Source organism: Sorex araneus, chromosome 9, assembly GCF_027595985.1.
Source record: "Sorex araneus isolate mSorAra2 chromosome 9, mSorAra2.pri, whole genome shotgun sequence".
In the NCBI taxonomy this organism is placed as follows: Eukaryota; Metazoa; Chordata; class Mammalia; order Eulipotyphla; family Soricidae; genus Sorex; species Sorex araneus.
In genome coordinates, this window is record NC_073310.1 from 52,243,237 (window position 1) to 52,269,150 (window position 25,914).

Consider the following 25,914-nt stretch of genomic DNA (forward strand, 5'->3'; position numbering starts at 1 on the left):
CTAGCTCCGCCTTGGGCTCCGCCCAGGTGCCCCGACGGCCAGAGACGGGCGCGGGGGGGGGGGGGCGCGGAATTTCCCCGCGCGGGGGCTCCAGCTTCCCCGCAACCCTGAAGCCTCTTTCTGTTTACGGAGAGAAAGGGGAAATGGAAAAGGCGGGGAGGCGTCGGCTAGCGTCCCCTGCGCCGCCCCTCGGCTGGTGCAGACGCAGTGAGTCAGGGGCGGCCGAGGGCGGCTGCAGCAGCCCGGCAGCCGCGGGCTCTGGGGCCGGTCGCCCTGGCTTCGGCCTCGAGACACCTTCCCCTCTTCTGGCCTTGGCGCGACGGGCTTCGGGGACGCGGCCACCAGCGGCTCCTGGAGGCGTCTGGAGCTCTCCGCCCGTGGGGGCTCACGGAGGCTGCAGCAGGTAACCCCGACTTCGGGGAGCTGGGAGGTGGAGAGGTGTCTTTGTGATCGCAACCTTCCTGGGCGCTCCCATCCAGGTTTGCACCCTGGAAGGGAAGGGGTTAAGGGATCCACCCCTCCAGCAGCCTAGGGGAGACCCCCCACACACACCATCACCACACACACACATCCCACCCGCGCGCTCTCCCTTCCCAAGGTTCTGCAACGTGGGGCGCGCCGGCTGCACGCACTGCGGAGCCACGCTCGGCCGCGCGGGTCGCCTGCTGCAGCCCGCAGTGCTGGAAAGCACCTTGCGCAAGGGTCTCACGGGGTGTATACTCGCGGCTCCTCCCTCTTCCTCCTCCTTCCCGGATCCCTAGCGCGCCGGCAGTGAGCGTCCACACCGAGCGCGGGGCGGCCGCGACTCGCTGTCACCGCGTCTGCCGCTGCCCAGCCCTAGCGAACTGCATCCCGCCAGCTGAGACCGGGTGAGTGCACCTCCGAGGCTGGCTCCAGGGCACGAGTGGCCCCTGGCCCCCGAGACGTGGGGATGTGGGGCTCTGTCGCTTCCAAGTTTTTGAAACTTCCCTCTGGCCTGGGAGGAAGCGAGTGGGGAACTGGGAGCGGGTTGACACAGCCAGGAGCCTCTTTTGTAGAGTTGAATCTTAATTTTTTTTCACTTCTGCTGCTTCTCCGTGACTCGAGGGCGGTCGTAGAAGAGCACGAAGGCAGCTTGTTTGCTGAGAAAGACTATTAGGGGGTCAGTTGGGTTGTGATTTCACAGGTGTTTCCCCCGGCCATCAGCACTCTGAGGGTCTCGGTAGGGAGAAGGAAGTGAGGAGAGTCCAAGATTTGTCCGAAAAGTGAACCGGGAAGCCCACGAACTGTCTTTCACGTTGTGTTGTCCGTCCACTTCACTTTTGGAAAGACTCATCCCGGCCCAGAATAAAGGAACTGCTGCCAATTCAAAAGCAGGAGAAGGAACACTAGATTTGCTTCACACATGCGTGGCCTGAGTCATGTATTTGTCGGGGGTTAGGCAAATTAGCCTGATGGCAGCAGGCACCCCAGCTGTCTGATGGGCTAGGCTTGTGTGCTGTCACTGTTCACAGACTTGCTCTGTGTAACGAACATTGGAACGTCTCTAGTGGATTTGAAGCCCGATGGCTTTGATTCTATACAGCCAGCTGTGTAGTCGTTCTGCCAAGGGGAAGTGTACGGAGGCGTACCCTGACAGGTAAGTTACTGATCTGACAGAAAACATGTTTAACTGGGGAAGTCACACAAGGTCTAAACATTCTTGCTTGTACTCTGAGCCGTTTTCATTCACACTTGCCAGGAAATCTACAGGTCTTGTTTCTGTAGATAAAAGCAATCAGGATTTAGGACAAGGATTTCTCTTGGGCTTTATGACTGATTGTGAAATAATCAGACGCAAATAATTTTGATCTGCCCTTGCTAAAATGGACCGTTTCCTGCTCTGGGTTGAAGCAAGATTTAAGGATTTTTATTGTAAACTGTTTGGTAAGGGGATCTTTGTTACAGCTCAGGTAGGCGCTCATAGACCACCTCTTCTGAATGAGTACTGATGATGAGTAACTCGGAAGTCATTAGTGGAAGTGCTTTATTTGGGCCTGAAAGTGCTGAAGGTTTGGACAGGAGTGTTTTGTGGCAGATGGACATTAGGGCTGCTTGGGGAGCTGGGATTTGCGTGAGAGGATGCCAACATTGCTAAGGAATTAAACCTGGACAATGGACTGACTCTGCCTTAAGCTTCATCACCTCCTCTGCCTGCCTGCCCCCTGCCCCCCACCCAGCTCAGACTTTAGGACTATTAGGTTTTACAGATAAAGGAGGTTATTTTGCAGGATTTGCAACCCAAAATCTAATCTGTCTCTGCTCTCTGAATTATCAACCCTCTCTGATTTATCAACACCACGAACTCCTTTTCTTTCTCTGGTCTTGTGGCTCCCAGGGACTTCATTTTCTCCCATTTTCTCTACTGGGATAACTTATGATAAGTCATTCTGGTAGCCTCGAACCTTTGCAGCCAGTGGGCTCTTTACTTAGGCAGTTTCTGTTTACACTTCTGTTTTTCAGTATAGTCTACAAGCAAAAATTACAACTGTATGGCTCGAAGTGAAATGTTCCTCCATTAACCTAAGAAATTCCTTTCATAACTCAACAGACTCCCAAGAGTCTGAATCACCGTCTCCCTCCCAGGGTTTAAGGGTGGGGGATGTGGGGGGGGCCCCTATGCTCTCTAGATGGAGCTAGAGTGATATCAGCTCTCAGAGCTTTATTTACTTTTGTCTGTTTTACATACAAATCTTTAAAACAAACCAGGGGACTAGATAGCCTTATCACACTTGCAGATAAGGAAAGAGGTGTTGGCTTAGGCCTCTGCTTTGCTGCAGGTGGAGGTGACACCTGTTTTGCTTATTTTATGCTGCCCCAGACATGTTCCAAGCTCCTCATACACACAATATTCTTTAATTCTAAGGATTAGATGCTGATATTCTTTCCATTTCACAGATGGGGCAAATTGAGGTGCAGGGGGTAAAGGTACTTGCCCGAGATCATGCAGACAGACAACCAGCAAGGGGCCCAGATATAGGAGGATCCAGTGTGACTCTAGAGAGCCTACCAGACATGATTCCAGACTGCTTGCCTTAGTCACAACTTGTGCATCAGAAAAATGACACTCACCTGAATGAAAGAGGACTCTACCCTGGTTGTTTTGTTTTGTTTGCTTTTGGGCCACACCCAGCTGTGCTCAGGACCTACTCTTGGCTCTGTGCTCAGGGATCACTTTTGGCGGTGCTTGGGGGACCATATGGGATGTCAGAGATCTAACTTGTGTTAGTCTCATGCAACGTGAGCCTCCCACTCACTGTACTATTGCTCTGGTCCCTAACCTGGTTCTTTTCTCCAGTGCAATTTAGACTGAGACTGTTGGCCAGGCCTTTCATGCAGGTGCTGGTGGCCTCTAGGCAGAATATTTCTGGAAGCTTTGTACTTGACCTCCAAGGTTGTTTGAGGCCTGTGGCATTTTTTGCTCCAGTATTGAATGTGTTAGAGGCATGTGCTTTTAAGAATCTAAAACATCTTTCAGAGAGAGAGGCTGTGCTTTCAAGAGCTCCATAGTTTAAGTAAACATGCCTGTTTCCAAATTCGCTTAGATCTTTTAAATCCTTTTATCTTTAATCCTTGGCAATGGAGGTGTTCTGAAATCAGAAACAAGAGCATCATTTTCTGCCCTTGGTTTATTTAATTGTTCCCATTTAAAGATTCCCAGATATGGCACCTGATATCTATTTAAGAATGACAGCATATGGACTTTTGAGTTGGATGGTTTTACCCATGTTTTGCACAGCATAGATTTGACTTGCCTGGTTTCATTATAATGTCACAGCTTTGAAACAGTCATTGCTCTAGATATTAAGTCAACCTTCTGGGACCCTTGAGCTATTAGGTTTGTGTTGTTAAAGAATCGAGTTTTTAAGTCACAGAAATGTTGATTTTTCAAGTTCAATGTATTTTCTCTGTTTTTCATACTCAACACACAACCAGCATTTTAGGCTAAAAGTTCCCTTCTCCTTTTTTTTTTTTCTTTTTGGGTCACACTTGGCGATGCACAGGGGTTACTCCTGGCTCATGCATTCAGAAATTACTCCTGGCGGTGCTCAGGGGACCATATGGGATGCTGGGAATCGAACCCGGGTCGGCCGCATGCAAGGCAAAAGCGCTACCCACTGTGCTATCACTCCAGTCCCAAAAGTTCCCTTCTTAAGGAACTAACTGCCTATCCCATCTGCATCAGTATAAAATTTCATAAATTTAACCTTATCATTCAATTTCCTTAGATTCAAATCCATATTATAAATGTCTGGCTTCTGAGCCTGGATTGTATTTGCCTAGCTAGCTGAATTTTATTTGCCCAGTAGTTTATGAATTTGGTGCAAGTCTTTCTTATCCTTTAAAGTTGCACAGATCACAAAAGCTACCAAGTTCAGTGCTGGGAGAGCTGCCCTGAGAGCAGTAACAGAGAAGTATAGGGTTGGAAGCTGTAAAAAGGCTTCAGATTCCTGAACTGCTCAAATTCATGGTTCTGTTTAGGGAAAGTTTGCTTCCAGAGGCTGTTTCTGATGCCACAGGACTCTGTGAGTAACAAGTAAGTTCTCTGGGTCTCAGATTTCCCCTCTGCAAAGGGAACACTGGGCTAAAGTTTATCTGAGGTCTCCCATCTTCCCTGTCTGTCAATTTTGCATCCTCACACAGTGAACACAGAGCCATGACTTTATAGACATCAACCTATAGAAACACATCTCTTTTGTTGCAGTTTTCTCACTGATCTCAGATGCAATATAGTAAGTAGAGCATTGGATGTTCTTTTGCAGACTGTTGAGAAAGCAGAACAGTAATGGAGTTCATGAGCACCGGAAGTGACAATAAAGAAGAAATCGATCTATTGATGAGACATTTGAACGTGTCTGATGTAATAGACATTATGGAAAACCTTTATGCGAGTGAAGAGCCTGGTGTTTATGAACCTCATCGAATGACCCGGTGTCAAGACAGGAATGAAAACGAGGAGCGCTCAGACTCTCTTCTCCTCAGCGGGCAGGAGGTACCCTGGTTGTCATCTGTCAGATATGGCACCGTGGAAGATTTGCTTGCTTTTGCAAACCATATATCTAATACTGCCAAGCGCTTTTATGGACACCACCCACAAGAATCTGGAATTTTATTAAATATGGTATGTGTTTTCCCTGGCCAGTTGAGTGTTGTGTGTTCAATTTTACAAGTGCAGTGTCACTTATAGCAGAGTGGCTTTTGAACTTTGCTAAGATGTATGAGTCTTAAGCATGTAAAATGTCTAAGAATTGTCACCATGTGAAAATTGGGGGTGGCAGGTGGGGAAGGCCTTCATTAAAATTCTACTTAAAGGTTCTTCATTATATTTCAGTAGTGATTTTATAAGTAGGCATATGAAGAAGCACGGACTTTAACTGAATGATTTACAAAACACTAACAGAGGAGAAAGGTTTTGTGAGAAACCTCCATCTAAGAAACCAATAAAGACTTTATTTTGGGGGGCCTAAACAATGGTACAGCAGGTAGGCATTTGCCTTTCATGCTGCCAACCTAAATTCAATCTCTGGCACCTATTATGGTTCCCTGAGAACTACCAGAAGTTATCCTCAACACAGAACCAGGAGTAGGTCCTAAGCACCATTGGATGTGATCCAAAACAAAAAAATAACCAAAAAGGCTATGTTTTTCATTAATATTTTTGAAGCTTCACATCCCGAAATGTCATATTTGGGTTACTGGCTCAGTTTAGTGCTTGCAGAAATGTAGTTGGGAGCCATTAAATAGTTATTGACAGATTCACTCTTTAATTGACAGAGTGTGAATGACTAATGATATATTGACTTTGTCAGTCCAAGTATGCAAATAATTCAAAATATTGTCGCAATACTAAGTATTGCATATAAATGTGGCATATAAATGCCACAATACTTGATCAGGTGATATGTTTAGGTGTGCCTAGGACTCTATCCACCCCTTAGTGTATTAGAAGTGAATGGGTAAAGGTAATCTAATTTTTTTTAGAGAACAATTTTGTACAGAAGTAGGTGGTAACTAGCAAAGTGTGTTTTTGGAACTAACTCCCTATCTTTTGGTGCATTTAAATGACAAATTGGCTAATGTAAGGGCAAGATCAGTGTTGAATGATAGTGTTGGACAAAACACTTAATTATTTTGTTTTTATGTGATTGTCTGTGTGTCTGGTGTCTGAGCTACATCAATTAAAAACAACACAATAATATAGGCCAGCTATTTAATGTATTGTTTTGTTAGAAACCAGTTGTTTTCAGCTATCTGGCTCAATAATTGGAACTAGATTACAGTTTGTATAGCCATGACTTGCTTTGGTTTGGATATACCACATTGTTTTCAATAATTGACTAAATGCTTTGTGAATAGTTTTTCTTCTTGTGCATGGGAAGTTATTATTTGAGCTGGGAGCATTCTTAGCTAATTTATATCTGGAGAATTCTGGTTCCAAATAATATAAATGTCTATAATGAGAAACATTTGGCTTTTTTCTTTTTTCACATTTACTTGATAGAGTGAATATTTTATTTATTTATTTGTTTACCTTTTTTGCTTTTTGGGTCACACCCAGAAATGCACAGGAGTTACTCCTGGCTCTGCACTCAGAAATCACTCCTGGTGGTGCTCGGGGTACCATATGGGATGCTGGGAATTAAACGCGGGACGGTCGCATGCAAGGCATATGCCCTACCCTCTGTGCTATTTCTCCAGCCCAGAATGAATATTTTAAGGGAAAATATGAGGAATTAACAAATTTTTCCTCTTTAGAGGTATAAACAGTTATATTTCCACTGGGCCATCAGACAGATAGCTGTGGCTCTTTATTGGGACTATCCAGAGAAACTAATACTTTAAAATTAGGTGAAAATTTATTAGCAATGAGTAAGAGTAAAATATTGTGGATCTTGAGCTCTGTGAACAAACCTTCCTTCCAGAGAAGGAAGACATTTAAGAACATAATGTATTTTCAACAAAGGTTATTGAAAGTTTTAAGAAGATTTTTATTTTAAATATGACTAAGAAAGAATGTAAACTATAAAGCAAGATAATATTCAAGCAGAATCGAATGCAGAAGGGCCTTTAAACTCACGAGAATGTAGCCCGTGCTTCACGAGGCAGTCCACCCAATGGTCTGGAGGTCTCGATTTTCTTGTCTGTCCCTGAACACAAGGAAACTGGCTTTGTCTTATAAAGTCACAGAAACCATGATTTGCCATCTTTGATCCTAACTTTCCGAGAGAAGATAATAAAAAGAATCAAGGCTCATTTTTGAGTCCTTTTGTATACATATGTTGCCCTCTTGGGATCCAGTCAACTTCCAAGACCTTTCTCTTCTCATCGGTGTCCACTCAAAATCTTTTCTCTTCTGGGTTTCATTTGTTGTTCTCCCTCTGCTTTACAAAAACATCGGCTAAGATTATCTATGGAACCAATTGATTCCAAGGTAGGAGACAATCTATAATGTGTGTTTACCTAGGAGTCAGTGTGTTCCATTATATATTCATGCATTTAGACGTAGCTCGCATATCTGCAATGTACTAGATACTTCTCTAGGTGCCACTGGTAGAGTGTTGAACCCCCTGTGTGCACTGAGAGCTAACTGCCTGGTGAATGTGGGAGACTATTTGACAGGCAATTATAATGTAGCGTGGTAGTTCTCAGTACCACTACGCCCTTATTGTTGGGTATACTCAAGTGGGGGGGAGGGGAAGGGAGAATGTTAGGCTCTCAGGGGAGTTTAATGCTAGAGTGTGCTGTGTTGACTGGGAGTCAGCCAGATAAAAGGGATGGCAAGCCAAGAGTATTCAGATGAAGAGATGAGTATGTGCAAAGTCCTGGAGGCATAGAGACATGCACAATGCCAGTGGAGTTAATTAGATGGGGTGGAGGACCAGGACTTAACAAAAATATCCTGAAGCATCAGCCGTTGAATGATGTTTTGTGAGTGTGTGTGTAAGTTGTGCTTTTCCTTAATATATCTTTTCCTGTATCGAGCAAGGCCCAGGGAAGAGACTCGAGGTGACTAACCTAAGAAATGCATGACGCAAGGGTTACTTATAACCTAGATCAATTCTTAACCTGATCTAGAAATGAATGATCTCAATAGGCTCTAAGTACTCCATTTTTGGATATTATATATGGTGCTGAAGGGCCCAAGAGGGGCACAGCATTCATTAATATTGGTGCGGGGCAGAAATGCTGCTGCTTCTTGGAGTCAGTCACAGAGTCCTGGCCTCTCGGGGCTTTAGGCACTTTCAGGGTCTTCGAGCCAAGCCCTCTGTCTGATTCTTGAATCACCACATTCATCATCTCCATTAGCTGGTGGAACGTTTTGGTCTGTACTTGAAAATCTCCCCAGATGAAGAGCGCATGGTATACCGAGACATTTAATTTAGTGTTTAGCCAATTCTGATGTTGAGAGAGCACTTACTTATAAAGAATTATAGTCCATCTCTGAGTTCTCTTACTCTTAGCTTTACTTTGTAGCCATGAAAAATATGCATATATAAAGGGTAGTGGAGGATACTGGCGACTGTGGATTCAAGTGCCTGGGTTTGTATCTCTGTTCAGAAATGGATTAACTGTGTCACCTGATGCTAGTTATTTCACCCCTCTTAGCCTCTCTTTACCCCTCTGTAAAATGGGTCATATTCTAATATTCTATAGGGACAAAGAGGGAGTACAGGTGGCCTATTCACCACAATACAATGTTCTTCTACCAAGACTTCTAATTATCTCTGCTATGTCTCCTGCATGGTATGTGGTATTTATTAACTTTCCCCATCATCTGGGATGTGCCATCAGAATTCAGGCATGTGTCAGTGCCTCTCACAGCCCAGATCTTGAATATAGTCAGACATCCACTTGTGACTAGCAGGTTGAGATACATTTCCTTGGTTCTAGATAATATGCCTTACTGAATGGAGTCCAGTGTCAATGTCTGTTTCACTGTAGCTATCTTGCAAAAATGAAAGGTAGGTATTTTCACAAGATGTCCCTTCTGGAATTCATTCTTAACCAAAATACCTAAGAATCTTTTTCAAACATGTCAAACTGCTGGATCCAGTATTGTTCAGTGATCTGGATGAGGGAATCAAAAGCATGCTTATATCTGCACTTGAAAATGACTTTGGTCAGTTGAAGACTTGTCAGAGAGGGGCCTTAGAATGCCATGATATGGTTGGGTAGCGGCAACCAGAAAGAAGAAAACCAGTAGGGAAGACCATCTCAAATACAATTAGAGGAAGTTTACGGCAAAGGGAAGTACCAGGAACTTTGTAGAACTTGCTTGTCATCTTTCACTATCCCTTCAGAGCCCATCATTAGAGGCCGCCACGGGAAGCTTACAGGCAGTAATATGAGGGTCCTCAGGATGCAAGGGATGGCGGGTGAGTGGTGAGGAACTTTCAGTAATTGAATGTAAAGCTATGCTTGCTGCCTTATAAATATTGGCCTTTAGTAGTCAGGTTTCCTCCTGCCTCAGCTTTAATTACAGCTTTTTGGAAGACAGATGGCTCAGATCCAAAGAACAGGAGTGGTGGCTTTGGGGTCAAGCCGACCTGAGTTCGAATCCCAACCTTCAGTTGCTCAATCGGCAGAAGCCAGTTTCCTCCTCTGTAAAACGGAGCTGGAATTAGCGTTTATTCCATGGGATGGTTGTGAAGCTTTGATGTGATAACATGCTGAGATATAGAGCACACTGCCTGGTCCTGAACTTGCACTCAGAATATGCTTAACATCATTATTGTTGTTGTTAGTCCTTTGGGAGAGAATAAGAGGACTTGTCAAACTGACTTACAACAAATTAGATTGAGCAAAACACCTTCTTGAAGCCAAGTTCCTCTCTGAAATGGGTAACTAGAGGCTCTAGTGACACTGAACCTGGCAATTGTTGAGTAACGAGAGTCACTAAGCATGTGCAGTTGATGTGCGGTTGAGTGGTGGGGATGGCTCTGTCTAAATATGGAAAGGGATCAAATTCATCACGTTTTCTGTATGCTGTTGGAAGAGGCCTCTGGTAACCTGATGTGGTGCACTTGTTAAACAGGGGTCATGTTTCCTGCAAGGCCAGATCATGGTCTGTCCTCATGCATAAGCTCTTAGGATTGCAACAGGTTCTCTACGGGAACAGCATTTGATAAATAGCTCATTTGTGAATGTCATGACTTCACATTTCAAAGCAATAGAGTTGATCTCTACTTTATTCCCTGACTAATAGTGAACCCACCTGCTTGTGGGTGTCACTAAGATTAGCAGTGATGGGCTCTGAGTGAATAAGACCGAAGATTACTTGAACACTTGCAGTAGCCAGGGGCCTGTGTGTGGAGCTGCCTGCTTCTGCTGATGACTCAGATGTCATTCTTGACCCGGGTGGTCCAAATTCCCCTTCAGTGTCTCCTGTGCTTGGAATAAGTTAGTGTCACTCTGATAGTTTCGTAATTCCTGAATTCATATTCCAAAGTCATACTATTACTCATTACATTTAAGGAAGGAGAATATTTTTGGAGACTATGCTTTAGAAGAACTTTTTATTTTCTTTCTTTTTTGACACCAGGGATGAACCCAGGTCCTCATACATGCAAAGCAGGTGCTGTATCATTGAGTCACATGCTTGATCTGAAAGAACTCTCTCAACCTTTTTTAAAAAAATTTAAAAATTATTATTTTATTGTTATTTTTGGATTTTGGGTGGCACTCACAGTGCTTAGGAGTTACTCCTAACTCGGCACTCCTGGTGGTGCATGGGGGACCAAATGGGATCAAACTCAGGTTGACTTTGTGCAAGGCAAACACTGTACCCACTGTACTATCCACACCAGCCCTGTCTCAACCCTTCTTAGTCATGTGTTCTTCCTTCCTGTGAACCACTTCATTAATTTGTTTGCCTTTTTAAATAATGAATTTAAATTCATTATTTAAATTTAAATTAATTATTTAAATAGCAAGCTACCCATGGCATATTTGATATGCCAAAAACGGTAACAAGTCTCACAATGGAGATGTTATTGGTGCCCGCTCAAGCAAATCGATGAGCAATGGGATGGCAGTGATACAGTGAAATAAAAATTATTTTCTTCTTTTAGTTTATATGCTTTGCTTATTGTAAAATATGTAATTATGCAGCTGGATGATTTTGACAAGTGCACATAACTTTGTAGCTTGCAATGCTGCAGATCTAATTTTTAGTCTGCTTTTAGTTTGCTTTTGCTTTTTGTTTTGTTTTGGGCCACAACCAGCAGTACTCAGAGCTTACTTCTGTCTCTGCACTCTTAGATTACTCCTGGCAGGGCTCAGGGAACTGGTGCTTTATCCCTCTCTATCTTTCCAGCTTAAACCCACTGGTTTTGAAACCTCTTGTACTAATTGTTTACTTGCTCATGAAGGTCTTGTATGTCTCTTTTATTCACAGCTGCCTCCTCAATCCTGAACACACTGCCTAGTATGTATTATGTGCTCAATAAATATTAAATGAGTAAGAAGATGAGAAGTAATTCTGTCTTTTATGTAGCACTGTCAAGTCATAGTTCTGGCATAACACATTGTTTTTCAGAATCCTCCGTGCTCATCAGTTAATTTCCACACTCTCTCTGTGTGCATGTGTGAGTAATAGCTATGCAGGCTAACAGGTTAGCCCATTTAAATTGGAAACCAGTCAACTTGCAGCACAGTTTACATTTATGCAATCTTTATTTTCAGCCTTTGGGTTGCGGTAGTCATGTTCCCTTAGATAAATAATTTTCCTAAGTTCCATTTGGCAATTAATTACTCATAAGTAGATGGAAATATGATCAGGTCTGCCCAGGGATGTGTCTGTTACATGTTTTCTCTGTCCTGGTGAAGCTCTAAATATAGTCTTCGTACACTGTTATGATTACGCAGGGACATTAATTTCAAACCCTGCATGTAGGAATGCAGTCTGAAGTAACCAGTTTCTAATGGGTGGATCCTAGCAGAACACTTTGTTGACATTCTCCTTCTGCATTTTTATTTGGTTGTAGGTGATCACACCCCAAAATGGACGCTACCAAATAGACTCTGATGTTCTCCTTGTGCCTTGGAAACTGACATACAGGAATATTGGTTCTGATTTCATCCCCCGGGGGGCCTTTGGAAAAGTGTACCTAGCACAAGATATGAAGACTAAGAAAAGAATGGCATGTAAACTGGTAAGTTCTTCATCACCAGACAATGCGCACTTGCGGGTTACACATAGATATGCATGTTTGACATTGTGACTTTTGTTTGTTTATTTGTATCCCTCAAATCATGTTCAAAAGCATCTCTGTGTTATGCATTTACTTGCTAGCTGGGCCGTTCAACCCCCGGGTCTGCACAAATGTATAATTCGTTTCATCTAGTTTGTCTTGATTTGAAAAAAAAAAAGTGTGGGCCAGAGAGCGAGGATACAGTGAGTAAGCTCTCGCCTTGCACATGACTGACCCAGGTTCACCCTTGGCATTGCATATGGACCCCTGAACAGCACTGGGAGTGATTCCTGGACACAGAGGCAGGAGTAATCCCTGAACAGATCTGGGCATGACCCAAACACCACCTCTCTCCTCTCTACCTCTGCCCCAAGAAAGCAAAGTGTGAATTCCTTCACTCAGCTTGGATAACCTCATCCCTTTGGTGGTGAGGTGAAATGAGGTGGAGGGAGTCATCCTTTAGGAGTAACTGCCTATGCTGTTCTTTCATTCCTCCCCGACTTACGGGGGGGAGGGGCAGAGCAGTGGCAGGCCTGGGAATAGAAGCTGCAAATAAAGGCTCTATTTATTTAAATAGCCCCATTATTAAAAAAAACAAACAAACATTCTTCTGCTTAAATAATATTGCCACGATGCCCTCTTTGGAGAACTTTTGACAGTATTTGCCTTAGCTGGACATGTCCACACCCCATGACCCAGCAATTCCACTCCTCGAGGTACACACCCAAGCAGCAAGTACACACGGTCACCAAAAGCTATGTACAAGGATAGCACGTGCTGTGCTCAAAACAGGGCTGTTTGTAAGAGGCCCAGACTGGGAAGTTTCCAGATGCTGAAATGTGGTATGCTTTCACAATGGGATACAGTACAGCAGAAAATAACAGATGAATCTCATGACCAGTAGGTTGGACCCAAAGCAGCCAGGCACAGAATTAAGATGTATGGTTAGGGGTTCCATGTACATAAAGATCTCAAATGGGCTCTGTAAATCCATGCAGGTGGGGAACAGGAGAATGGGTCCTTTTGAAGAGACACAAGGAAGGGTCAACAGGTGGGGTCTGGGTGTAGATGGAGTTCTGTTTCTTGATCTAGTTAATGGTTACGTGAATGCATTTTATTGAACATGCATTCATGTTTTTGATACTTAAGCTGTTTCACAGTTTCATTTTGAAGTGTTCAGGTGCAGTAAAATAAAAATAAACACTTTTACGCGAGATAAAGAAATAAAAGTTATAGCTGAATATTATCTCAATCTCTTTTTAGTGTCATTAAAAGATCAATACCTATGTTGACCTTATTTGTTCCTTCATAAGAGTTTGCTAGAGCATCTATTATTTAAAACTTCATTGCGTTTAGAGGAGACATGTTTAAGCTCTTTAAAATAGAATCTGGACTTTGTAAGAAGATCTTATAGAAAAAGAGTCCTGGTTTTCAATTTCATCACAAAAGCAAAGAAAATAGCTTTGGAACCTTGTTTCCTTTATAACCTAAATTTAATTTTGAAGCTACTTTTTTTTTTTGCTTTTAACTTTTTTATTTGAGACATTGATTTGTGACTTACAATGCTGCTAATGATAGGATTTCACGAATTTAATGTTCAACACCACACCGTCCACCAGAGTGCTAGCTTCCCTTCACCACTGTCTCAGGGTCCCTCCCATTCATTTACTCCCCGACTCTCCTCCTGCCCTTGGAGAACTTAAAAAAAAAACAAACATGCAAGAATTAGCAACCTCAAACAGATTTTTAAAATACGTGGGCTAAGGCATCTACTATTAATGGATTCTTGTATATTTTTCTTTTTTGTTTGTTTATTTTGTTTTGGGGCCACACCCAGCAATGCTCATGGGTTACTCCAGGCTCTGTGCTTAGGGATTACTCCTAGTGGTGATCAGAGAACTGAATGGGATGCTGGGGATCAAACCTGGGTTGGCCTACCTGCTGTACTGTAGGTCTGCTTCTTACACATTTTTCTAGAAAGTTTCTATGGACATAATGTAAATGTAATTTTTTTTTTTTTTTTAACCAACTGGGCCAGAAAGATAGTCTTGCATGTGATTGGCCCAGGTTTGATTCCTGGAACTACTTATGGTTACCAAGAGCCTTCCAGGAGTCATCCCTGAACACAGAACCAGGAGTCAGCCCTGAACACCACTGTGTGTGGCCCCAAACGAATAAACAAACCAAATATCAAAAAAAGTTTTTTTTTTAACCAACGAAGACATAAACTATGTCTAAATGTTACTTTTTTTTAATCCAAATGCTGTGTTTTGGAGATATTGCATACTTACATACAACTCACTTTGGTGCTGTATATTGGTATGAATTTAATAATTTCTGATGTTCTTTAGAATTCATGGCCAGTACTTATTTTACTTGTATTCTTTGAGCATGAATTGTGCAATCAAAGCTATTTTGTGATATTGTGATTATATGTATATATATTATGTATAAATATAGTTTTTGGTAAGTCATTGGTTTGAAAGAAAGAGAAAAGAAAACACATTCATTATGGAATATGGGCTTTGCTAGAGAGAGTAGAGAACCTCATGACAGGAAGAAAAGGAAATGCATACCCAAGTTGGGGATGTGGGTGATTTAAAAGTGAAATATAATCTCTTGAAAATACAAACTAAAATCTAATACCACAGAAATTATATATACAACAGATTGAAATTATCTGCCTGGATCTAATCATGCATAATTCTCATAATACTTTGGCACTCTAAGTAAAAAACAATATTTGGTGGGGAAGATGATTCACGGGGTTAGAGCACGTGCAGAAGTCTCAAGTTCAATTTTTAGCATCACAGAGTATGTCAAGCACTGCTTTGAGTGACTCCTGAACTTTTTCTGGAATTGTCCCAAACATCCCCAGATGTGTGTCTCCAAATGCATATTTATTTATTTATTTATTATTTAAATCTTGGGCTGGTGGGAGGGATACTGGGAAGATTGGTGGAGGAGAATGGGCACTGGTGGAGGGATGTAAATGAAATGCAAACATGAACGTTCATAAGTTTGTAACTGTACCTCATGGTGATTCACTAATAAAATTTTTTAAAAAAAGAAATATTGGGAAAAAAATCTTACTATGAATTGTTTGCCTAAAGCAGACATAATATAGAAGGACAGATTTAAAGTAAACATGATTTTTACTCAGCAGCACAGCTTCTTACAGAATATCCTTGAGAATATCCTTGAGAAATTTACTTCCCTTCAGGTTGGTGGGTTGCCCTCTCTTGTGCATATATTTTCTTCCTGGGGGTTGTTTAGACTCTGACTTGTGTTTTTGTGATCTAGATCCCAGTGGATCAGTTTAAGCCATCCGATGTGGAGATCCAGGCTTGCTTCCGGCATGAGAACATTGCTGAATTATATGGCGCCGTTCTCTGGGGTGAAACTGTCCATCTCTTCATGGAAGCAGGCGAGGGAGGGTCCGTTCTGGAGAAACTGGAGAGCTGTGGGCCAATGAGAGAATTTGAAATCATCTGGGTGACAAAGCATGTTCTCAAGGGACTTGATTTTTTACACTCAAAGAAAGTGATACACCATGACATTAAACGTGAGTTCTCATTTTATGCATCCCTTTGGGGCGTAAACAGATTCTTGAGACTGGAAACGAGTGGGCCTCTTCCTTTTATCTGAGCCCTTTCTACCTTCCTTCCCTCTGTTCCTGAGCCACATTCTTAGAATCACGTGTTGTCGCTAGATCTTTCAGAGTTATAGGAAGGATGGTTATCCAGGTGTTCTAGAGAAGATCATGGCTGCACATCTGATAAGTTAGATGATAAGTTATATTATCATCTGATAAGTTAAGACACTACTTAAGCTAGAGTAAATAAGCCTTTTAAAATAGTAATTTCCTGGGGGCTGGAGCGATAGTACAGTGGGTTAGTCGATTGTTTTTCAGGTGACTGTGTCAGGCCAGATCATGGTACATCGTATTATCTCCTAAGCTCTCTAGCAGTGATTCCTGAGTGTAGAATCAAGAGTAAGCCCCAAGCACCGCCGGATATGGTTCCAAAACCAAAAAAGAAAATTTAAAAAAAATAGTAATTTGCTTAAAAACATACATATACTTACACATTTTTGAGAAACAAATAGCTTTTTAATTTTGAACACCCATTCAACAACAGTTCATTAATCGAGTCTTAACTTACTTTCTATGAATGAAGATGGTAGGGAAATAGGCAAGAGTCATTATGAACCCTTCATATCCAAAGAAAAATTGGAGTAGCACCACTTTTGCTAAAAATGTTGGGTATTTTACTTTCCTCTGTTAGGAAAGTAACTTAGTAACAGTATGCTTATTTAAAAAGTTTTGAGCCGTATTATAATATTACATGTCATGATATATTTGATATCTTACATGGTGTAAGTTTAAATATTTATGATTTAATGAGCTATGTAATATATGGCAAATAATCATTACCATCAGATTAGTTAAAAATTCATTACTTTGTGTAGTTACAAATTTTTTTCTGTCGTGAGAAGATTTAAAATCTACTGATTTAGCCACTTTCAAGTACACAGTTCAGTATTCTTGATTATAGTCACCATACTGTACATTACATTTCCAGGTTTTGTTCATCTTATAACTGGAAGTTTGTACCCTTTCACCACTTTCACCCATTTTTTCCTCCCTCACTCCCACCCCTGGCAAATAGTAGTCTGTTCTCTGTTACTCTGAGTTAGTACCTTGTAGATTCCACATACAAGTCAGTTCATACAGTGTTTGTCTTTCTCTGAGTTTTTGCACTTAGCACAAGGTCCACGTATGTTGCTTCAGATGACAAGATTTCTTCCCTTTTTTTCTGGTTGGAGTGTGTGTGTGTGAGTGTGAGTGTGAGTGTGTGTGTGTGTGTGTGTGTGTGTGTGACATTTTCTTTTCCATTCATCAGCAGATGAATAGATAAGATAGTGGATGAGTGAGAATAGCATGTCTTATCTATCATACATACCTAGTTTTAATATCTATCATAATTTATTAACAGTGCTATTGATAGATCTGAAATTATTGATTGATTTTTCTAATTTTTGTCCAGCTTTGTTCTCTACTTATGAATGTACTAAACCTACCTCACAGAGAAGCATTTTTTTTTTGCTTTTTGGGTCACACCCAGCGATGCTCAGGGATTACTCCTGGCTTCGCACTCAGGAATTACTCCTGGCGGTGCTTGGGGGACCATATGCGATGCCGGGGATCGAACTTGGGTCAGCCGCATGCAAGGCAAACGCCTATCCGCTGTGCAATCGCTCCGGCCCCACAGAGAAGCATTTTAATCTGTTCTGATTTGGGACTAATTGTTCTAGCTAATGTTTTCATTCTGTTTATGGGTAAATGAACAATTCCATACTGAAAACCTGTATCTCTTTATAGCTAGCAACATTGTTTTCATGTCTACAAAAGCTGTTCTAGTGGATTTTGGCTTGAGCGTTCAAATGACTGAAGACATCTATTTTCCTAAAGACCTCCGAGGAACAGAGGTAATTATTATATCCACACAAAAGTGGCCAATAGCTTAGTAAGTGTCAAAAAGAGGATGTTTTTAAATTACTGTGAAAGACACCAACTTAAGGGAGAAAAACATTACATTAAATCATTCATTGGAACACATTCAATGATTTCTTGCTCTGTGCCAGGTACTCATTTCTGTGCTTTAAATGAATTGCATTATTCAATTTTTACAATTATCTTGCTATTGGTAATTACTATTATCTTAGTAAATGTTAGTGTTGTTCCTTCCTGTATTACAATAAGGAAGTAAGATTAAAGAGGTGCCCAAATTCACTTAACCAGTGACAGATCTGGGACTTGGACCCAGGGGTAGATTTTCAAATCTAAGAGCTAAAGTCTAACCACCATGTAGGTTTTAAAATTAATATATATGTACATACATTATAACTAATATTACTGTTTTGGGTCTATTACTGTATAATTACTATAGTCATTAAATAATATTTATTGCAAACCAACTTTTCAGATCTGCCTTTAATCTTAGGAAATCCTATAATAAGCCTCAAGCTTATTATTACACAAATAAATCTCATTTGAAATATAAATGTCTTACTTATTTGTGAAACCAATTATAAACATTACTGAAAAACCTAGATCCAAATGAGAAACAGAGAAATGCATTCTCACAAGCATGCATTCTTCCTAATAACCCACTGAACTGAATAGTGACATTGTTAACTGGTGAGTTGATTTGTGGATCAAATGTCTATGAAGCCCTGGTCATATGTCAAATTCTTGTGTGGATTGGGGATGGCCCAGGGGGTAAGACCAGCAGGACCAAGATCTTAAAAGTATTAACGCATTTTTTTTTTTTGAGCGAAAGGACCTAGTTTAAATTTACCTGAATTAGTAAACAGCCTTGAATTTATTCACAACGGGGTCTGATAGCCTTGGGGTTGAAAGTTGGAAGGGTGATTCCTGTAGAAGTTGTTTCCCTCTCAGGGAGGGATCTTGAAGAAGGTTGTCTCTCTGCTATCTTTCTTTCTTTTTTGCATTTTGGGTCACACCTGGCGATGCACAGGGGTTACTCCTGGCTTTGCACTGAGGAATTACTCCTGGCGGTGCTCAGGGGACCATATGGGATGCTGGGAATCGAACCCAGGTCAGCCGTGTGTAAGGCAAATGCCCTACCCGCTGTGCTATCACTCCAGCCCCGCTCTGTTATCTTTCACAGGGAATGGAGAATGGGTTCGTGGGTACACCTTTGCCTCCAGATCACCAGTTTAGGCTTGAGGATCAACAAAATGACAAGCTTTGATTAAGCTCAGTTGCAGTGGGGAAAAAAATTATAGCTCCATTTCACAGTCCGCATCAACTTTTTCTTAAGTTCCTCAATGCACAGTATCCTCTGGGACCTGAGCAATAGGACAGGGGGTCAGGTGCTTGCCTTGCAGGAGGCTGACCCCAATTCAATCCTTGGCACCCGATATGGTCTCCCAAGCCTTCCAGGAGTATCCAAAAACAAAAGCAAAAAAGCAATGTCCCTTGGGCAGCAGAGGAAATCCTATGTTTTATTAGTATTTACTGAAGTTACTCTGAAAAGTACTCAAGGTTACTGATAATCTTCTCAGCAGAGTAATATTCAGATGAGAAAATTGTAGACTTTTTGGTTAAAGAATGCTTAGTCCCAGACTTTAAGACTCAATCACCCAACCACAAAAACTAAGAATGCTTTTGATGTTTTGGGTTTGGGGAGGAAGAAATGTTTCAGCATATTTTGGCAGTTGTCAGAAGTTTAGATTTGTTAGGAGCCAGTTTGAGAAACAAGCTATTTATGGTCAGAAAGAGAGAAAATACCTTTCTCTTCCCAGAAGTGTGATCAAATTGAACATTTTGTAATAACTAGAGAAAGACATGCCCTTACTAAGAATCTCTAGCAAAAAGAATGTAGCCCTGAGCTTGGCATGATCATACTGTGCTTACTTCTGGATCACATTATTTTCAGCAAATATAAATTGATTTTTATAATACGTTAAACTGGCTTTGGGGTTCAGAGTTTATAAACTGGCGCACAAATGAGATACATTTACTCATTAACTCCTGAAGTGAAATTTTGATAATAAATAAGGTTGTGAAGTTACTGATGAAGCATTTCAGAAAACTTATTTTTTGCTCCCCAAACTTAAAGTACCAATAAGATATAATTAGTCAGCGTCAACTGTACACTTATGCTTTCTGTTAGAACCTGGCCGCATAGCCATGGATAATTTCTGATCCATATACTGTAGCTCAGAAATACAAACAGAGGCCACCTGTTTGATCTCTCTCCTTCTCAGCTTTCATTCATGTTTAGGCCACTATATTGTAATTATATGGTACGTGTACAAAGCTATCTGGCCTGTACTAAAACCTATTGTTTTTGAACTACATGGTACATAGGATAAAGTATGAATGCAAATAACTTAGAAAATTACTTTTATAGTATAGTTTTACTTTTTTTTTTCTGGTGCCAGGAATTAGACATAGGATCACACACATGCAAGGCTTGTGTTCTACCACTGAGCTATATCCTTTGGCCCTAGCCTTTTTTTGTTGTTTTTAAATCCCTTTGAATCTTGTGTTGATCTTCCTTGATTTAAGTTGCATAGACTTCATCATATGTGTGGGTACATAGACACACCCACAAAATCTCTTGCCCTTTCTTGTAAACATTTTCTTTCTTTCTTCTCTCTTTCCTTCTTTCTCTCTTTCTTTCTCTCTTCTTTCTCTCTCTCTTTCTTTCTCTCTCTTTCTCTTTCTTTCTTCTTTCTTTCTTTCTTTCTTTCTTTCTTTCTTTCTTTCTTTCTTTCTTTCTTTCTTTCTTTCTCTCTCTCTCTTTCTTTCTTTCTTTCTCTCTTTCCTTCTTTCCTCTTTCTCTTTCTTTCTTTCTTTCTTTCTTTCTTTCTTTCTTTCTTTCTTTCTTTCTTTCTTTCTTTCTTTCTTTCTTTCTTTCTTTCTTTCTTCTTTCTTTCTTTCTTTCTTTCTTTCTTTCTTTCTTTCTTTCTTTCTTTCTTTCTTTCTTTCTTTCCTTCTTTCTCTCCTCTCTTTCTTTCTCTCTTTCTTTCTCTCTCTCTTTCTTTCTCTCTTTCTTTCTTTCTCTCTCTCTCTTTCTCTCTCTCTTTCTCTCTTTCTTTCTTTCTTTCTCTCTTTCTTTCTTTCTTTCTTTCTTTCTTTCTTTCTTTCTTTCTTTCTTTCTTTCTTTCTTTCTTTCTTTCTTTCTTTCTCTCTCTCTCTCTTTCTTTCTCTCTCTCTCTTTCTCTCTCTCTTTCTTTCTTTCTTTCTTTCTTTCTTTCTTTCTTTCTTTCTTTCTTTCTTTCTTTCTTTCTTTCTTTCTTTCTTTCTTTCTTTCTTTCTTTCTTTCTTTCTTTCTTTCTCTCTTTCTCTCTTTCTCTCTTTCTTTCTTCATGCCCAGAAATGCTCAAACACTATATGCAGTGCCTCGGATCAAATCAGGGTCAATCATACACAAGACTAGGACCTCAACCTCTGTACTCCACCTCTCTGGCCTATGTAATAAACATGTTGGAAAGTGCAGGGCTTGACCCCCAGCAACCCAGCAACCGGTTCCCTTGCTCCAGGTGTATTGCTCAGAGCTTTGCTTGGTTCCTATACCAGATCTGTTCCATGCCTGCAGTTCACTAGCCCGAAAAGTCCTAGAACACTGTGCCCTGCCTCGTTTGCTGTTGCAGGGTGGAGGAGTCCAGAGCTCTGCACCACGCATGTTGAGGTCACTAGGTAGACCATACTGCCACCCCAAGTGTGCACTTATGGGGAGGTTCTAGGAACCCCTGTTTCTTCCAGCAGTGTCCACTCTGCTGAAACTTGAGTCAGAGAAGAAAGACGTTGGTGGTTAGTCCTTGGATAGCTCGGTACTTATAACCAACGTTGTGACTGTACTTAGTAAGAAAGCCCTTCAGAGCCAAGTACTCTGACTGAACTTCAGGGAAAGTTTGAGAAGGGGAGCAGAGTTTAGTCAGTTTGCTGAGATAGATAGAGGGAGGGCAGGAGGAGAAAGCCTGGAGAGGAGGAAGTGCATGAGCACAGGGCAGCCTACCCAGAAGTGTGTTGAGCAGGATCGGGATGAGGAAGCTGGGCCGTTTCCTGGGTTTTGTTAGCCAATTCTGGGCTTACCCTGAAATGGTTCAGGGAACTTTCTCCACAGTCAAATGCAGATAGTTTAACAGCTCTCTCAAGCTAAACGTGAATCATTAGGATGTTTAATGACCATTTGCCTTTTTCTTTTTGCTTTTAAAATTTAAAAGCAAGTACCTCATTTTTTTGTTGTTGTTATTGAGGGGTGGAAGAGAACTGAGAGATGCTACACTCCATTTGATACTGGGCAATTACTCTTACTCCAGTGCTCAGGGTACCATGTGCTCAGGGGATGGAAACCAGGGCTTTTGAGTGCAATCTCCCCAGCCCCTAAAAATACACTTAGAGAAACTAATTCTAAAACTATCCCTGGTTTCTCAGCATCAAGACTCATAGAACTACCCAGAATACAGCCAACATTAATATGACATGCCTTTAACATTTTGTCATGGGCTGCATGGTAGGAGGAAATACATTGTTTACAGACATGAATAATTAAGATGATCACTTTTACATTACTGCACTCAAAGTTCTTTTTTTCCGACTCACGGAATGACTCCCCTGGTACTTTTGCTACCTATGTCATTACTGCAGATGTTGAAAGGTTGCACAGTTTATTACAGAAAGGTCAGCAGCTGTTTCTGTGGTGTTACAGTCGTCGTATTTAGGTCACCAAAAGGTGAATTGTGTACTTGAAGAGTTTCTTTTAACATGAAAATTGATATTTTAGTAGAAAAATGAACTACAGCAGATGATGCTTTGCAGAACTTGCGGCTGGGTTATTGGCTGCTAGGGTCCCGCCGTGCTGGGCCTACCCTATTGAGTGTGCAGTGAGACTTTACAAAGGTGCAAACTTTGCATACTTTGTCTGCCTGTAGGAACACTTTGGGCAAAAGGTTTCCCAGGAATATCTGCAATATTCTTGGTTGCTGCCCTATGCAACCCAAGGATGCAGATGGCTGATCCAGAGAATTGGGTGGGGGACATGGAATCCCGGATAAATGAAAAGTGCCTGGCAGATGGTTCCTATTTCTTTTCCAGATTTACATGAGTCCAGAGGTGATCCTGTGCAGGGGCCATTCCACCAAAGCAGACATCTACAGCCTGGGGGCCACCCTCATCCACATGCAGACAGGCACTGCACCCTGGGTCAAGCGCTACCCTCGCTCGGCTTACCCTTCCTACCTGTACATAGTAAGTGGGGTTCAACCAGCAGCCAGAGGGGAAAACCACCTCTGCCCACTCTTTCTCCTATAACACTCATACGTGAGGAGGAAGGGGGTGAAAAAGTCCCTGGGAGAGGCAGCTGCAAGTCCTTTCCAAGGGGAGGGAAACCCCAACTTTTCAAAGATAACATGACCGTTTTAGTGGAAACTTACTAACATGAATGGGGTAGAAGTTTACATTATTCCTTGTAGTAATAGAAGGTCACTTAGTTGCATTGGTAATCTTTGAAGAAGCAACTTACATGTGTCTTGGAATGCTGATACACACATGCACAAGATCATAGAATTTAGATCCCCATGCTGGCCTGGCATGTGGTAGCATGTGAAATTCCCCTTGTACCAGTGAGAGATTTTGTAGCAGAGACAGTCCTGTCATCGCCCTGTGACCCTTGAACCCTTGGCCCAGCTACAAAACTGTCACTGTTTATTCAAACCTAGCACTGTCTCTGACTTCATTAAACCAAATGATGGGTTTAATGCAGGGTTCTTTGGAAATCCAAAGGAAATCTGTTTAAGGGGATGAGATGTGTTTGCTGTGGGGCCATAAGTGGGAAATTTTGCTTAAGTGCTTTTCTCCTTAAGGGGGGGATTTCCACACCAGGAATGCTAAGAACCTGTTTGTTGTTAGATCCACAAACAGGCGCCTCCTTTAGAAGATATTTCTGATGACTGCAGTCCGGGTATGAGAGAACTGATGGAGGCAGCTCTGGAGAGGAACCCCAATCACAGGCCCAGGGCTGCAGATCTACTGAAACATGATGCCCTGAACCCCCCCAGAGAGGACCAACCCCGCTGTCAGAGCCTGGATTCAGCCCTCTTTGAGCGGAAGAGACTGCTGAGTAGGAAGGAGTTGGAACTTCCAGAGAACATTACAGGTATGGCTCCCTGCTGTGTTCCAAGCAGCCACTGGCTTCCCTTCCACTTCTGTCCTCCCCATCTCTGATGAAGTTTATGACTGGACTCATTGAACAACAACAACAAAAAATCAGAAATGACTTCTTTGGTGCCATGGTTGTTTGAGAAATTTCAGCAAGAATGTTAGTCAAAGCATAAAAACAAGACGGGCTCAGGCACCAACCATGTATAAAAGGTGTGCGGTGCAAATGTGGTTTAACACAGAAATTGAGAAGTATTCTGTTTTGCCTTTTTTTTTTTTTTTTTGGCAATTGCAACAATCATTTGGGTTTTAAAAAACAACCAGGCCTGACACTTTTCCTAATGCCAAGTGTGAGTTCCGTCTCACTCAGTTACAACTAGCCACTCCAGGCCTTGCTTTGGGGTCATCAAGACTTGCTCTGGACAGATAAAACACTGAGTCTGAAGTCACCTTGCTTCTCTGTGTTCCTTTGCTTAAAAGTCATGCCAGGAAGGAATTTCTTCCATGTAGCAAAGCCAGAGTACATTCCAGGAGTATTGAATAGGCCTGGAGAAAAGAGCAGTGTCTATTTTTATTATACAAATCTGTTCTATTCTTCATCCATGTAGGTTCCAGTCTAGATATCAAGCCTGGAATGCTCGTCTGCATTCTGCTTGTCTGACTTTCTCTGGCTAAAGAGAACCATCTGGAATGTTGGAAAGCATGCCAGAATATCTAGTCAATGTCTTATCATTAACTCTTTATGGAACTCTGTTTTCTTCATCTTAGTGTGCACACGAGTCCCCAGTGCTGTGCTGGTCTTCAGCATAATTTTACCAGGGGTGCTGTTTTAGTATCCAAATATTCTTTTTTTTTTTGAGGAGAGAACAGCTATTCTTGCTGTCTGGTCATTTGCTTTATTTATTTATTTTTTTCTGTTTTCTTTCTTTTTTTTTTTTTAGATTCTTCCTGCACAGGAAGCACTGAGGAATCTGAGATGCTGAAGAGGCAACGGTCTCTCTACATAGATCTGGGAGCGCTAGCTGGCTATTTCAACCTTGTGCGTGGCCCCCCGACCCTCGAATACGGCTGATTGTTGACATCATTTGATCTGAACAAAGATCTAGCATTTATTTCCCAGGCACGGGGCGTGCCCACTCTTCACAGACGCTCTGTGAAGTGAACTGTGCCCTTTGTTGGAGGGGGAGGGAGGCTCCCTTGATTCATACATGGGACCCCACGTGGCTCTTGTGTGTTTGATTTGTGAAACTACTCTGGTTTCTAACCAGATCTCAAAGTTCTCATTTCTTAGGCAGTGTGACTCAAAGGGAAGAAGTCAAAAATGATCAGGGAAGGATTGTTTATGATTCCATTCACTGTGCACTTTGCTCTCAGTTTTAACAGTACCAATCACAAGGATAATAGAGTAGCTTAAAATTACTATTCTTGGTTCTAAGTTAAGTAAGGACACTTTATGTAAGTCAGAACAGTTATTTTATGTATATTGGTGTATATTATCTGATAATCCTTTGAGCCTTTGTGGGTAGAATCTAGTATAAAGTTATAGATGGGGGATTAGAACAACTTGATTAACAAAGCAATAAGCTGAACTAGTGTCTTTAAAAATGGCTTAACTGATTTGGTAGAAGCCATCCTACAACAGGCCACTAGTGACAGGTTCTACTATGTTCCTATGGAAACATTTTGTACTGTATATGCTATGAGTAAAACATTTAAAACGTGATGTTTTGAATGTGAATAAAACTGTGTAAACCACATAATTTCTGTACATCCCAAAGGATGAGAATGTGACCTTTAAGAAAAACAGAAACTTTTGTAAATTCTTGATGATGCTACTTTTGTAATTCTTATGAGTATTTTTTCAAGCATTTGTATATTAAAATAGCATACTGTGTATGTTTTATATCAAATGCCTTCTTGAATCTTTCTCACACATATGTATTTTTTAACATTGTAAAGTAGGTAACTATTCCTACACAAAGTATGTTTTGATGTCATACAAATGAA

The 25,914-nt window shown here is 41.5% G+C and overlaps 2 protein-coding genes across 2 annotated transcripts; one reads left to right on the forward strand and one right to left on the reverse strand.

The window, feature by feature from the left end:
- On the reverse strand, positions 1–1,315 carry LOC129398796 (uncharacterized). Its single transcript, XM_055117881.1, has 3 exons — positions 1,277–1,315; positions 692–809; positions 1–488 (listed from the first exon to the last, which is right to left on the reverse strand). Exons 1-3 carry the CDS (start codon positions 1,313–1,315, stop codon positions 1–3), a joined length of 645 nt encoding a protein of 214 aa, XP_054973856.1.
- MAP3K8 (mitogen-activated protein kinase kinase kinase 8) lies at positions 273–25,914 on the forward strand. The gene is made up of 8 exons (XM_004605388.2): positions 273–403; positions 4,782–5,140; positions 12,006–12,173; positions 15,516–15,777; positions 17,596–17,702; positions 22,846–22,998; positions 23,659–23,905; positions 24,849–25,914. Exons 2-8 carry the CDS (start codon positions 4,805–4,807, stop codon positions 24,977–24,979), a joined length of 1,404 nt encoding a protein of 467 aa, XP_004605445.2. The 5' UTR covers positions 273–403; positions 4,782–4,804; the 3' UTR covers positions 24,980–25,914.

Coding starts and splice junctions, on each gene's coding strand:
- LOC129398796 (XM_055117881.1), bottom strand. CDS start 1,315: ATGAGTCTTTCCAAAAGTGAAGTGGACGGACAACACAAC. Junction 810..1,276: donor AAGTGGACGGACAACACAAC/GTGAAAGACAGT, acceptor ACGCGGTGACAG/CGAGTCGCGGCCGCCCCGCG. Junction 489..691: donor CCGTGAGACCCTTGCGCAAG/GTGCTTTCCAGC, acceptor CTTCCCTTCCAG/GGTGCAAACCTGGATGGGAG.
- MAP3K8 (XM_004605388.2), top strand. CDS start 4,805: ATGGAGTTCATGAGCACCGGAAGTGACAATAAAGAAGAAATCGATCTA. Junction 5,141..12,005: donor CTGGAATTTTATTAAATATG/GTATGTGTTTTC, acceptor ATTTGGTTGTAG/GTGATCACACCCCAAAATGG. Junction 23,906..24,848: donor ACTTCCAGAGAACATTACAG/GTATGGCTCCCT, acceptor TTTTTTTTTTAG/ATTCTTCCTGCACAGGAAGC.